At 43.7% G+C, this 14167-nt stretch overlaps 1 protein-coding gene across 4 annotated transcripts; it reads right to left on the bottom strand.

The window, feature by feature from the left end:
- Positions 1-4296: 4296 nt before the first annotated feature.
- NDUFB2 (NADH:ubiquinone oxidoreductase subunit B2) lies at positions 4297-14163 on the bottom strand. Of its 4 annotated transcripts, none has more exons than XM_016945467.4 (4): positions 13990-14163; positions 7835-7979; positions 5884-5987; positions 4297-4380 (listed from the first exon to the last, which is right to left on the bottom strand). In XM_016945467.4, the coding sequence occupies exons 1-3, from the start codon at positions 14085-14087 to the stop codon at positions 5913-5915; spliced, it is 318 nt and encodes a 105-aa protein (XP_016800956.2). In that variant the 5' UTR covers positions 14088-14163; the 3' UTR covers positions 4297-4380; positions 5884-5912. The 4 variants fall into 4 exon arrangements, with proteins under 4 accessions (XP_016800956.2, XP_016800957.1, XP_054543117.1 ...); XM_016945468.2 differs by lacking the exon at positions 13990-14163 and adding an exon at positions 13441-13622; XM_054687142.2 differs by lacking the exon at positions 4297-4380 and adding an exon at positions 4430-4824 and having other exon boundaries at positions 13990-14160.
- Positions 14164-14167: the final 4 nt, after the last annotated feature.

The following is a 14167-nucleotide window of genomic DNA, read 5'->3' as shown; positions in this document are numbered from 1 at the left end:
TGCAAGGCTGGTTCAACATATGCAAATCAATAAATGTAATCCAGCATATAAACAGAACCAAAGACAAAAACCACATGATTATCTCAATAGATGCAGAAAAGGCCTTTGACAAAATTCAACAACCCTTCATGCTAAAAACTCTCAATAAATTAGGTATTGATGGGACGTATCTCAAAATAATAAGAGCTATCTATGACAAACCCACAGCCAATATCATACTGAATGGGCAAAAACTGGAAGCATTCCCTTTGAAAACTGGCACAAGACAGGGATGCCCTCTCTCACCACTCCTGTTCAACATAGTGTTGGAAGTTCTGGCCAGGGCAATCAGGCAGGAGAAGGAAATAAAGGGTATTCAATTAGGAAAAGAGGAAGTCAAATTGTCCCTGTTTGCAGATGACATGATTGTATATCTAGAAAACCCCATTGTCTCAGCCCAAAATCTCTTTAAGCTCATAAGCAACTTCAGCAAAGTCTCAGGATACAAAATCAATGTGCAAAAATCACAAGCATTCTTATACACCAATAACAGACAAACAGAGAGCCAAATCATGAGTGAACGCCCATTCACAATTGCTTCAAAGAGAATAAAATACCTAGGAATCCAACTTACAAGGGATGTGAAGGACCTCTTCAAGGAGAACTACAAACCACTGCTCAATGAAATAAAAGAGGATACAAACAAATGGAAGAACATTCCATGCTCATGGGTAGGAAGAATCAATATCGTGAAAATGGCCATACTGCCCAAGGTAATTTACAGATTCAATGCCATCCCCATCAAGCTACCAATGACTTTCTTCACAGAATTGGAAAAAACTACTTTAAAGTTCATATGGAACCAAAAAAGAGCCCACATTGCCAAGTCAATCCTAAGCCAAAAGAACAAAGCTGGAGGCATCACACTACCTGACTTCAAACTATACTACAAGGCTACAGTAACCAAAACAGCATGGTACTGGTACCAAAACAGAGATATATACCAATGGAACAGAACAGAGCCCTCAGAAATAATGCCGCATATCTACAACTATCTGATCTTTGACAAACCTGACAAAAACAAGCAATGGGGAAAGGATTCCCTATTTAATAAATGGTGCTGGGAAAACTGGCTAGCCATATGTAGAAAGCTGGAACTGGATCCCTTCCTTACACCTTATACAAAAATTAATTCAAGATGGATTAAAGACTTAAATGTTAGACCTAAAACCATAAAAACCCTAGAAGAAAACCTAGGCAATACCATTCAGGACATAGGCATGGGCAAGGACTTCATGTCTAAAACACCAAAAGCAATGGCAACAAAAGCCAAAATTGACAAATGGGATCTAATTAAACTAAAGAGCTTCTGCACAGCAAAAGAAACTACCATCAGAGTGAACAGGCAACCTACAGAATGGGAGAAAATTTTTGTAACCTACTCATCTGACAAAGGGCTAATATCCAGAATCTATAATGAACTCAAGTTCACAAGAAAAAAACAAACAACCCCATCAAAAAGTGGGCAAAGGATATGAACATAACACTTCTCAAAAGAAGACATTTATGCAGACAAAAAACACATGAAAAAATGCTCATCATCACTGGCCATCAGAGAAATGCAAATCAAAACCATAATGACATATCATCTCACACCAGTTAGAATGGCAATCATTAAAAAGTCAGGAAACAACAGGTGCTGGAGAGGATGTGGAGAAATAAGAACACTTTTACACTGTTGGTGGGACTGTAAACTAGTTCAACCATTGTAGAAGTCAGTGTGGCGATTCCTCAGGGATCTAGAACTAGAAATACCATTTGACCCAGCCATCCCATTACTGGGTATATACCCAAAGGATTATAAATCATGCTGCTATAAAGACACATGCACACATATGTTTATAGCGGCACTATTCACAATAGCAAAGACTTGGAACCAACCTAAATGTCCAACAACGATAGACTGGATTAAGAAAATGTGGCACATATACACCATGGAATACTATGCAGCCATAAAAAATGATGAGTTCATGTCCTTTGTAGGGACATGGATGAAACTGGAAACCATCATTCTCAGCAAACTATCACAAGGACAAAAAACCAGACACCGCATGTTCTCACTCATAGGTGGGAACTGAACAGTAAGAACACATGGACACAGGATGGGGAACATCACACACTGGGGACTGTTGTGGGGTGAGGGGAGAGGGGAGGGATAGCATTAGGAGATATACCTAATGTAAATGACGAGTTAATGGGTGCAGCACACCAACATGGCACATGTATACATATGTAACAAACCTGCACATTGTGCACATGTACCCTAGAACTTAAAGTATAATAATAATAAAATTTTAAAAAAAAAGTAGTAGGAAGAATATTTGATAAAGCTTTGTGGTTAACAGTATTTTGAAATATATTTGCAATTTAATGTAATATGTGTTAGTGGAGTGGAATTATTAGCATATCAGAGCTTTAAAAAATATGAATAACCCCAGTTACTATATTGAAAAGGTTTCCTTTATAGACAAGAGCAGATAAAGCTGGATTTGCTCATGCATTCAGCGAACATTTGAGTACCTACTCTGTGTCAGGACTAAAAATAATAGATTTTTCAAGATGAATAATCACAGAATTTGTCTTACAAGAATGGTGCTCCCATCCCTGGGGAGAAGATATGAGCAAGGAAATACACTGTGAAAATAAAATATGAAAAGGGCTCAGGAACATTCATAAGACATATATGAAAACTGTAACTTGGAAAGTTGCCACATTAATACTTTTTAAAAGTTTTGCTAATGAATTAGTCCTGATTAAAAAGAAATGATCCTAGTCTCCAAGATAGTAAATATTTTAATACTGCTTAATTAAAAATCCTTTTCTACTATTGTGGACCTGGGCAACTGACATGGTTAGAGTTATCAGGAATTACATTGCAATCTATTCTGTACCACTAAGTCTAACATGTTGTTTGTCATTTTCTAATATTTCATATAATTGACAATAACATTTTCTGTAAATATTTTATTATATAAATTTTATGGTTGAAGTGGCAAAAAATGAGATATTCAAGAAAGCATTTAATGCTTTTTATTTGCCAATTTAAAATATTTTTACACATTAACAAGTGATAATGGTTATGGCACACCATGCCACAGACAATTTGCCAATTATATGACTCAGAAATCATTTAATACCTTAAGAATCAACATTAGTTTCTAAACTAATGTCGGTTAGGAAAATATTGTTTTCCTATACAACTTTCTCTGGTTCCATTTATTAGAGCTTAATTTTTATATAAGAATACTCATAACTGTGTTGCATTTCCACTATTTAGTTTAAGTATATGTTTTAGAATATTTATTACTTAAATGATAATTAGAAATGTTATTTGTGAATATTTTTATGTAAACAATGCTTCTAAACCTATATTAAATATATAAAAACTGTAAGAATATATTGAAACTTAGTCATAAAGGTCAAACTACTTGTCTTCTAATTGTTCATTAAAACTTGAGATAAAAACTAAAAAAAAAAGAAGTATGCCTTAAGAGTTGCACAACGGCCCCTCAACACAACTGCCCAGTCCACAGGAGCTACTTCATAAATCGACTGCACTGACCTCTAACCTCTGTCTACTCAGGGCAAGAATCCACTGCAGTGGACAAAGGGCAAGAGTTTTCACAGGAAGTGCCGACACACAGCTAAGACACCAGCTGAGGTGGCGGCGGCACAGCCCTGCAGCTAAGGGTGAGCTCTGGAGTCCTCATCTCGCTGCCTACCAGTCTGTGATGCTAAGCAAGTAACTTCATCTCTGTGAACCCTGCGGTCTTCATTGATAAATGGAGCTAATGGCTGTCTATGTCAATGGGGTACCTAAGAGGATCGGCTGAAAGGGCACTAAACCACTAAGCGCGGGAGTTGGAAAAAATAATAATCCATAAAGGGTAGTTGCCATTATCAGAAAGATCCAGGCCGGGTGAGGTGGCTCACACTTGTAATCCCAGCACTTTGGGAGGCCGAGGCGGGTGAATCACCTGAGGTCAGGAGTTTGACACAGCCTGACCAATATGGTGAAACCCCATCTCTACTAAAAATACAAAAATTAGCCGGGCGTGGTGGCGGGCGCCTGTAGTCTCAGCTACTTGGGAGGCTGAGACAGGAGTATTGCTTGAACCCAGGAGGTGGAGGCTGCAGTGAGCCGAGATCACACCACGGAACTCAAGCCTGGGTGACAGAGTGAGATTTGTCCCCCGCTCCCGTCTCACCACCTCTCCACCACCCCACCCCCCCAAAAAAAAAAGATCCATAACTCCATTCTCATTCTTGACCAAGCCACTTTAATTTATAACTTTAATGTGCAATATGAAGTCGATAATCCTTGGAATTCTCACCTGGCTCCTGCAGGAAAACAAAAGTAGAAAGCTTTAAGTACTTTTATATTCACTAATTCAAATCCATAATTCATTTATTCAATTATTCAAGTATTTATTGAGCACTGATCATGTGACAGCCTTGTAGACAAGAGAAGCAAAATCACCCTTCCTCTCTCAAGGGTTTACAGTCCAGTCATTAAAACAAATTTGTTGGCCAGGTACACTGGCTCACACCTGTAATCCCAACACTTTGGGAAGCCAAGAGGTGGATCACTTGAGTCCAAGAATTTGAGATCAGCCTGGGCAACATGGCAAAACCTCATCTCTACAAAATATACAAAAATTAGCCAAGAGTAGTAGTCCCAGCTACTGAGAAGGCTGAGGCGGGAGAATCACTTGAGCTCAGGAGGTTGGGGTTACAGTGAGCCATGATCACGCTGCACTCCAGTCTGGATGACAGAATGAGACCCTGTCTCAAATAAAATAAAATAAAATAAAAGCATGTTAAATAAAAACATCTTAACCCCTAGGGGTTTATGAGGAAAGGGAACCTTCTTAGTACCTCCCTTTTTAAAGAAGAAAAACTCTTGACTTCCTAACCTGGAAAATGAAAAAGCCATAACCCTTTACTGTTTAAAGAGTTAGTTTTCATATAGTTCTATATAGTAATACTCCCATATGCTGGATCTATTTAAATGTTGAGAGCAGGACACTGTAGTTTTGCAGCTACGTACTGTAAGCTCCATCTGTCCTGTTCACCACTGTAGGCCTGTGCTTGGCACAGAATTGGTCTTAATATATCTTTGATCAGTGGATGGATAAATGAAACCCTAAAATTATAACCTAACTTAGGAAACCAATTTTTTTTTATTATACAATGGGCCAGGTGTGGTGGCACATGCCTGTAATCCCAGCACTTTGGGAGGCAGAGGCAGGAGAATCATTTGAGCCCAGGAGTTCAAGACCAGCCTGGGCAACATAGTGACACCCTGTCTCTACAAAATAAAAAATGTAAATAAAATAAAACATACAATGAAAAGGAAGAAGAGACCAAAGCAAATGTGAAAACTTAAGGCAGAAATCAGATATATGGCCAGGCGTGGTGGCTCACACCTGTAATCCTAGCACTTTGGGAGTCTGAGGTGGGCAGATCACTTGAGGTCAGAAGTTCAAGACCAGCCTGGCCAACGTGGCAAAACTCTGCCTCTACTAAAAATACAAAAATTAGCCAAGTGTGGTAGCATGTGCCTATAATCCCAGCTACTCAGGAGGCTGAGGAAGGAGAATCACTTGAACCTGGAAGGCAGAGGTTGCAGTGAGCCCAGATCACGCCACTGCACTCCAGTCTGGGCGACAGAGCAAGACTCTGTCTCAAAAAAAAAAAAAAAAAGCAGATACAGGACATGGTTAACTCAACTTCATGCTGTTAGAATATGCAGTTTTTTCAAGTCCATCATAGGCACAAAGTAAAAACTAATGTTTATGAAAAAAGGTAAATATGACATAAAGAAATTTGGAGCACACCCACTTGTACAGAGTGAGGCTGAGTCTACACCTTCAGTCTTCATCATCAGGAGGGATACCTAATTCTTCATCTGTCCACTGGGAAGGATCAGGATACGGAAAGTGACCCTGGTGACAACCATTTAAAAGAAAGAAAAGTCAAGAATTTACATTCCGTGCAACTAATTAAATTGTTAAATAAATCTTGGAAAGAAAAAAAAAAAACAATATGGCTCAGCCCCTGACCACAGGAACAAATTCTACTTTAATTATTCGATGGCCCACCTGTTCTTTAGTTTGTTCATTATATGGGCTCTGGTCTGAATTTTAAAAGCCTCCCCATTTGGAGGTACCAGCCTAAGCCAATGGTACGTGTCTGTGATAGAGGGAGGGTAGGGGGAAGTGGAGGCAATAGGTTTCAAAGGTTCCTGACATCCTGGCAAAGTCCTGGCAAAATATGTTTCCAACGCTCCTAACATTACTGCTGTGAAATGGAGAAGCCTCAGGTGGACTTCCTCATCTCCAATCCTGATCTAAGGGCTTATCTGGCTGCATCATCATCATCTCAGGCCTAACAGCTATACATACTGTACATACTCCGGACAGCTGACCTACAGTGAGGCAGGGGCACCTCAAATAGTAAATGTGTGGACAGTTCACAGACACCCACGCAGCTCCTTACTGAAGGACAACGGCACAGAGAAGTTCTAAGAGAAATGGGATATGAAGCAACCTGATGCTTCTAAAACTTACATACTGCTTAAGATTTTTTTCCTATCCTGGAAACAAACCCAAATTTACTACAACTCAAAGTATCCTGTATAAACAAGCACAGATTTCAATGTCTTAAAGACGTAATTTCCCAAAGAACGGTCTGCAAATGTGGTAAAACCTCAGTTGAGGCTAATGATATGTTAGAAAATCACTAAAACTGGCCGGGCGCAGTGGCTCACGCCTGTAATCCCAGCACTTTGGGAGGCCGAGGCAGGCGGATCATGAGGTCAGGAGATCGAGACCATCCTGGCTAACACGGTGAAACCCCGTCTCTACTAAAAATATAAAAAATTAGCCGGGAGTGGTGGCGGGCGCCTGCAGTCCCAGCTACTTGGGAGGCTGAGGCAAGAGAATGGCGTGAACCCAGGAGGCGGAGCTTGCAGTGAGCCAAGATCGCACCACTGCACTCCAGCCTGGGTGACAGAGTGAGACTCCATCTCAAAAATAAATAAATAAAATAGAAAATCACTAAAACTAACTTCCCTTCTCAAGACAAATTAACTCACATCCATCCCACCCAAACCTGGCTGCCCTGGGCCTCTGGACAGACCAGGAGACATTCATCATTTAAAGGAATTTAAGTGTGAAACCTAACCTACCAATGAACCGCTAGTTCAGAAGGTAAAAGAATTCATTTCTGGCCAGGCGCGGTGGCTCACGCCTGTGATCCCAGCACTCTGGGAGGCTGAGTCAGGTGGATCACTTGAGGTCAGGAGTTTGAGAGCAGCCTGACCAACATGGTGAAACCCCGTCTCTACTAACAACAAAAAAAATTAGCCGGCGTGGGGGTGCACACCTGTAGTCCCAGCTACTCAAGGGACTGAGGCACCAGAGTCACTTGAACCCGGGAGGCAGAGGTTGCAGCGAGCCGAGATTGTGCCACTGCACTCATGCCTGGTGACAGAGTGAAACTGTGTCTCAAAAAAAAAAAAAAAAAAATGAGCTTTTAGTCTCCCTAAGATGGCAACCTAACAGAAACTGTAAGAAACGGACCACCTAAATATACATCCTCGTGTAAAAAAAGGTGAGAAGATAACATGTTTCATTAAATAACAGGATTCTTGTATATACATATGGAAAAAGTGGTGGCAAAGGGCGATGTCCAGACAGAAAGATGGTCTACAACAGAAAAATAAACAAGCTATTAATACATCCTCCCTCCCCCACCCAAAAAACGACAAGTGCTCTTCCCCTGCACTTACCAGCACCTCTTCTGAGTCATGCCAAAAGCGCCAGAGAATCCAGAACCACATGAGTCCGCTGAAGAACTCGCTCTGGAACACCTGGGATCTGGTCAGCTGGGGGAACTGTCTATACCGGGGCTCAATGTGCACACCACCACCGGCACTGCAAGACAAAACAACATGGCAGACAGCGTGCTACATTCTCAAAGCGTTAAGTCATCCAAAACTCCTCTGAGTTACATCCTAGAACCAACGCTAATGTTTCTCATCTCCACTGAAATATAGACAGAAGTTCACAATCCCTTGAAATACTCACTTTTTACTAAGCTTGCTTCATGTGTAGCAGCAAAAACTGACCAAAACTGACAAGAGGCTAATTTTGGTTTTCAATTAGTGAAGATTCATTATTTTGCACTAGAAATTTGAATGTGTTGATTCTGGGGTGCTAGCCCCAAAGGTTTTAGTTAAGGGACTGTGAACTTGTTAGCAGGTCACTAACTTACTCAGAAAAATAAATTAATTTTGCTTTGTTTAGCTATCTATGTGAGAGGCAAATTATGTCCTCTGCCTATTACAATCTTTATTAAAAGACAACCATATGGGAGAGAGGACTCGCAAATCCTATTAAATATGCTAATGGCTCTGAACAAAGAACTTTAAACAGTAAGTTTGAATACGTGTTTCTTTTTTCTTCTTTTCATTCAGACACTTGACAAGTTGTGGCACAGAGTCCATAAGAGTTATAGTCAATTTATTCAGTTGGAGTATAAATATTATACGTTGCATCTAATTTAAATTATTTGCACCTACTGGGGCTATTCCTAAAACCTATTCATCAGCCATATATATGCTAATAAACAGAAGTGGATAAAAAATTTTTAAGAGAATTCCTATATAAAATATGTTTACCAATTTCATCTAGATAAGAATCAGCTTGTAAACCATATTCTCTTTTATGTAGCACAGAAATCCGTACCTGTAGGAAAAGTGCATTAAAACATCTTGTCTTCATAATGCACAGATTCGTGAACAGTAACATGGCAGTGGTTCTTGATACATGTTAGCTAGGACTGTTTGTTTTGTTTGTTTGTTTGTTTGCGAGAGTCTCACTCTGTCACCCAGGCTGGAGTGCAATGGAACAATCTTGGCTCACTGCAACCTCCGCCTCCTGGGTTCAAGCGATCCTCCTGCCTCAGCCTCCCAAGTAGCTGGGACTACAGGTGTACGCCACCATGCCCAGCTAATTTTTGTTTTTTTTTTAGTAGAGACGGGGTTTCCCCGTGTTGGCCAGACTGGTCTCGAACTCCTGACCTTAGGTGATCCACCCACCTTGGCCTCCCAAAGTGCTGGGATTACAGGCGTGAGCCACGCGCCCGGCTGTTTTGTTTGTTTTTTTAAAGATAGGCTCTGTCGCCCAGGCTAGAGTGCAGTGGCGTGACCTTAGCTCAAGCGATCCTTCTGCTGACTGAGCACCTCCTGGGCTCAAGCAATCCTCCTGCCTCAGCCTCCCTCCCAAGTAGCTGGGATTACATACAAGTGTACACCCCCAGACCTGGCTAATTTTTATATTTTTTTTGTAGAGACAGGGTTTCCCTACGTTGCCAGGCTGGCAGACTGTTTTTATCCTCCCCCACTCTAAAAGATGACTGGCAGTTATTGAGTGTTTACCATGTGCCAGATACCACATTAAGCATTTTATAAGTTTTAACTCATTTAATTTTCATAATGTTATGATAAGGCCTGTAATTATTAATGATTTACCAGTGAGGTGCTGTGTGATGGCAAAGCCTAAGCTGTTGCCTACAGACACACACCATTAACAATTTTCTCCTTTTATTAATCAAAGACATAACTTTTAACTAGAATTCCAACCTGCATGATAAAACAAACGTTACCACATTGAAATGATAAATTCCATTTTTTTTCTAAATAGTCATCCAAAATTTAACACTTTTATTTGGAAGGCTCTATTTAAGGTATTAATAACTAATTATGAATAAGGTGATTTTTATTTTTTGCAGATGTGTGTATATATGTACTTTTTTAAGTATCATGTTTAAAAGGTCCTACCAAATATCGCCACTTTACAACTTGAATGACGTAGCATACTGTTTCCGTAATGTCCTCATATACCAATTATATTATTCATTCAGGATCTACCTGTGCATATAGATATTACATTATGTAAATAAACCATGCAGGATCATTCAATATAGTATAACAAGAGCTTTTTTTTTTTTTTTTTTTGAGACGGAGTCACACTCTGTCACCCAGGCTGGAGTGCAGTGGCACAATCTTGGCTCACTGCAACCTCTGCCTCCCAGTTCAAGCAATTCTCCTGCCTCAGCCTCCCGAGTAGCTGGGATTACAGGCATGTGCCACCATGCCCAGCTAATTTTTGTATTTTTAGTAGATACAGGGATTCGTTATGTTGGCCAGGCTGGTCTCGAACTCCTGACCTCAGGTGATCCGCCTGCCCTGGCCTCCCAAAGTGCTGGGATTATAGGCGTGAGCCACACTGTGCCCGGCCAAGAGCCTTCTTCTTTGATAGCTTTTTGATACAATCTAGGTATAAGTGCCCAGCAGTAAAACTGATTAAAACAAGATTTGAAGGCTGGACACGGTGGCTTATGCCTGTAATCCCAGCATTTTGGGAGGCCAAGGCAGGCGGATCACCTGAGGTCGGGAGTTCGAGACCAGCCTGACCAACGTGGAAAAACCTCATCTCTACTAAAAATACAAAATTAGCTGGGCATGGTGGTACATGCATGTAATCCCAGCTACTCAGGAGGCTGAAGCAGGAGAATCACTTGAACCCGGGAGACAGAGGATGTGGTGAGCCGAGATCGTGCCATTGCACTCCAGCCTGGGCAACAAGAGCGAAATTCTGTATCAAAAAAACAAAAAAGATCTGAGTAATGCCGATGCCAGCATTATAGTTCAAACCCATCTTAGCAGCTCCCCACGCTTTGTTATTGCTAGAGTGACATGTTGTTTTAATTATAACCTGAAGTAGGGACTGCAAAATGGAAACCTTTTGGAACAAAGATTTGAAAGTCTGCAATTATATCACAGGAACAATGACAAGGATTGCCATGATTAAGGAATGCAAAGATTCAACACCTAATTCACAATGTTATGTTCCAAACCAGGTTGTGAACTGCATTGTGGCAAACTAGATACCCTGAACAACCCTCCAAATTAACAACTCTGCTGCTAGATGAGATTTTTAAGATTTTTACAAACATCACTGACCAGGCACAAAAGGAAGGAATCCACCAAGAGCAAAATTCAAGTAAAAACAAGGCCTGGACTAAGCAATCAATCACTGAAGCTGCCTTCACCGGGAGCCCTTGAACCTCCACCAGGGTAGCTACATGAGGTGTGGGGAAAGAGACGCAGCCTGGGGCCCACCCAAGGTGGGAGGGCTAATGACGAGGTCACTGAATAAAGCTGCAACCCCATATGGTAAAAGGGTGAACAAGAAATAAACCTTCCATGGACAAGGGAACAAAAATTTGTTATCAGAAGCCAGTCCTCAGGTAGATTTGCACCCAAATTCACACTACCTGCGTTGGACCTGTGTGGACCAAAAACCCCAAGCCGAGAATTTAATGTGAGCCTGAATTGGGGTGGTGCCCTCAAGAGACTAAGAGAAGCACGATCTCAAAGAAGTTCCAGGGAAAACAAGCTCAAGATCAAAAAACATAAGGAAGTAAGACACTATCAGCAAGTCCTGTAAGAAGGAAAGAGAATGGGGAAGAAACAACATCCAAGGAAATAATGGCTGTTCCAACTTCAAATGTTTGAGAGTCAAGTTTAAAAACAAAAATGCACCATAACTCTATTAGTTACATTTTTATTTTTATTTTTTTGAGACGGGGTCTCACTCTGTCACCCAGGCTGGAATGCAGTGGCACGATCTCGGCTCACTGCAACCTCTGCCTCCTGGGCTCAAGCAATTCTCCTGCCTCAGCCTCCCCAGTAGCTGGGATTACAGGCGCACACTATCATGCCCAGCTAATTTTTGTGTTTTTAGTAGAGGTGGGGTTTCACCGTGTTGGCCAGGCTGGTCTCGAACTCCTGACCTCAGGTGATCCGCCCGCCTCAGCCTCTCAAAGTGCTGGGATTACAGGTGTGAGCCACCGCGTCTGGACAAAGTTACATTTTTTAAAAATAAATCAGACCACATTACTTTCCTGCTTTAAAACTCCAATGGCTCCCTGTGATTCTTAGAATAAAATCCCGAGTCCTCCACAGCCCCCTCTAATCCGGCCCCCACACTTGTCCCTGTGACCTGGTCTCTCCCACTCTTCCCCTACGTTCCACTCCAGCCTGGCCTCCTGCCAACCCTGAGGGCTCTGGCCTCTCCACCTGATGCCTCCTCTGCCCTCTTATGTCCACCGGGCTCTTCCCTTGAGGTCTCTGCATGGCTGACTTCTCATCCCTCAGGTCCCGCTTCAAATCACACTCCCAGGCATTCCCACGCCATCCCCAAATACAATATCCCTTCTACTCCCACACCACGCATTCTCCATATTAATCCCCAGCTGTATTCTCTTCATAACCCTTAATAGTACTCAAAAAAGGTCTTTCTTTTCTACTGGTCTCTCCTCTCCAGAATGTACACTTCATTCTCTCTCTTGTATTCTGCTATATCCTCAGCACCTAGAAAGGAGCAGCCATATAGAAGATGCTCCATAAACATTTATGCACTTAATTATCACACACTCTGAAACAAGTGTGTGTTACGAACAAGCCAGCACCTCAGGGAAGATCGGCATTCCCCCATCTCCTCATGCAGGACCAAGGGCTGTCGCTCGTGGCTCTCCATCACTGTCTTTGCCCAAGTCACACAGGGCTTTGCCTTCTGCCCACCCCACACCTGCCCCAGCTCCAGATTCTTCATCCATGTGGGACTTGAGGCAAGTCACTCCTTTCATTTCCTGGGCCTCAGTTCCTTAATAACAACAACAGTTAAAGAATACTTGTACGGTCCTTAGCAGGCACCAGCAATTGTTTTAAACACTTTAGTGAGACCAGGCGCAGTGGCTCGCCTGTATTCCCAACACTTTGGGAGGCCGAGGCTGGAGAATCACTTGAGCCCAGGAGTTAGAGGCTGCAGTGAGCTAGGATCGCGCCACTGCACTCCAGCCTGCCTGACAGAGTTAGACCCCATCTCCTAAAACACACAAACACGCTTTAGATAACAGTAACTCATTTAGTTCCTTGCAAATGGACGCCAAATGGGTGAGGAAACTGAGGCATTAAGAGAATAACAAACTTTTCCAAGGTCCCACAGCTGGAGTGTGGCAGAGGTGGGATTTGAACCCAGCCACTGTGCGGCCACAATCCCGCTTGGAATCACGACCCCACACTGCCTCTTGGTAACGTGTAGCTGATGATCCAAGGGACCTGGAATCATCCATGACTCTTTTCCAGTCCTGCTCTTACGGAATCTCTGCACACCACTAACTCGGCTTCGGCAGCTGCTCCCTACCTCGCACCCCTAGCCCTCCGCCCTCCGGTCTGCGTCTCGGGCCACCTCGCGGGCGGCTCTGCCTGTCACTCTCCTAAACGCCGCGGCTGCCCCAGCGTTGGCTTCCGGCTTACACTCCTCTCACCCGACGGCGCTCTCTCTGGGCGATCGCCTCCACTCCCTGCAGCCAGAGTGATTTTTCAGCATTAAAAAGCGGCCACGTGACGTCTCCGATTAAAGGCTGCCGAACAGACTCTACCCTAAATTCCGCAGCCAGGCACCGGGACCCTGGACCGCGCCCTCCCTAGGCCTCACCGCCGCCGCCCCCCGCCTCGCTCCAGGAGCGTCCACACCCGCCGCGCAGGCTGCTTCCTCCGCCTAGACCGCCCGCGCCGGCGCCGACTGGCTCAGCCCGCTCCGCATTCACGCGTGCGTCTCCCGAGGGCAGGCGGCCCCTACGACCATGACGGCCCTGCAAACGGTGTCCCATCTGCCCAGCGAAGTCTCTCCCTCTCCCTCCGGCCAGCGGGGTCCCTCTCCTCGAGTCGCGGCGTCAGGAGACAGGCGGACTACAGGTCCCAGCATGCCTCGGGACGCGGCCTCTTCAGGCGCCCCAGTCAAGGTGAGAGCGTCCCGGTGACCCGCGCTGTCCGCTACAGGCCGGCGAGGCCCCCATCCCCAGCCCCACACTCACTGACGGACTCCACCATCTCCAGCAGTCCGTGCGCGGCCGCTTCTGAAAAGGCGGCCTCCAACGCGAGCGAAAGACGCCAGCCGAGTCAGATCGGACATGCTCGCTCGCGTCCGCCCCGCTGTCCCCAGCCGCCTCGCCCCTGCCTACTTCGCTTCCCCGGCGCTCCGCCCCGCGCCTC

The sequence above is a fragment of the Pan troglodytes genome, chromosome 6 (genome assembly GCF_028858775.2).
Source record: "Pan troglodytes isolate AG18354 chromosome 6, NHGRI_mPanTro3-v2.0_pri, whole genome shotgun sequence".
Taxonomy (NCBI): domain Eukaryota; kingdom Metazoa; phylum Chordata; class Mammalia; order Primates; family Hominidae; genus Pan; species Pan troglodytes.
Note: the sequence above shows the minus strand (reverse complement) of the source record. Positions and strands in the feature narration are given on the sequence as shown.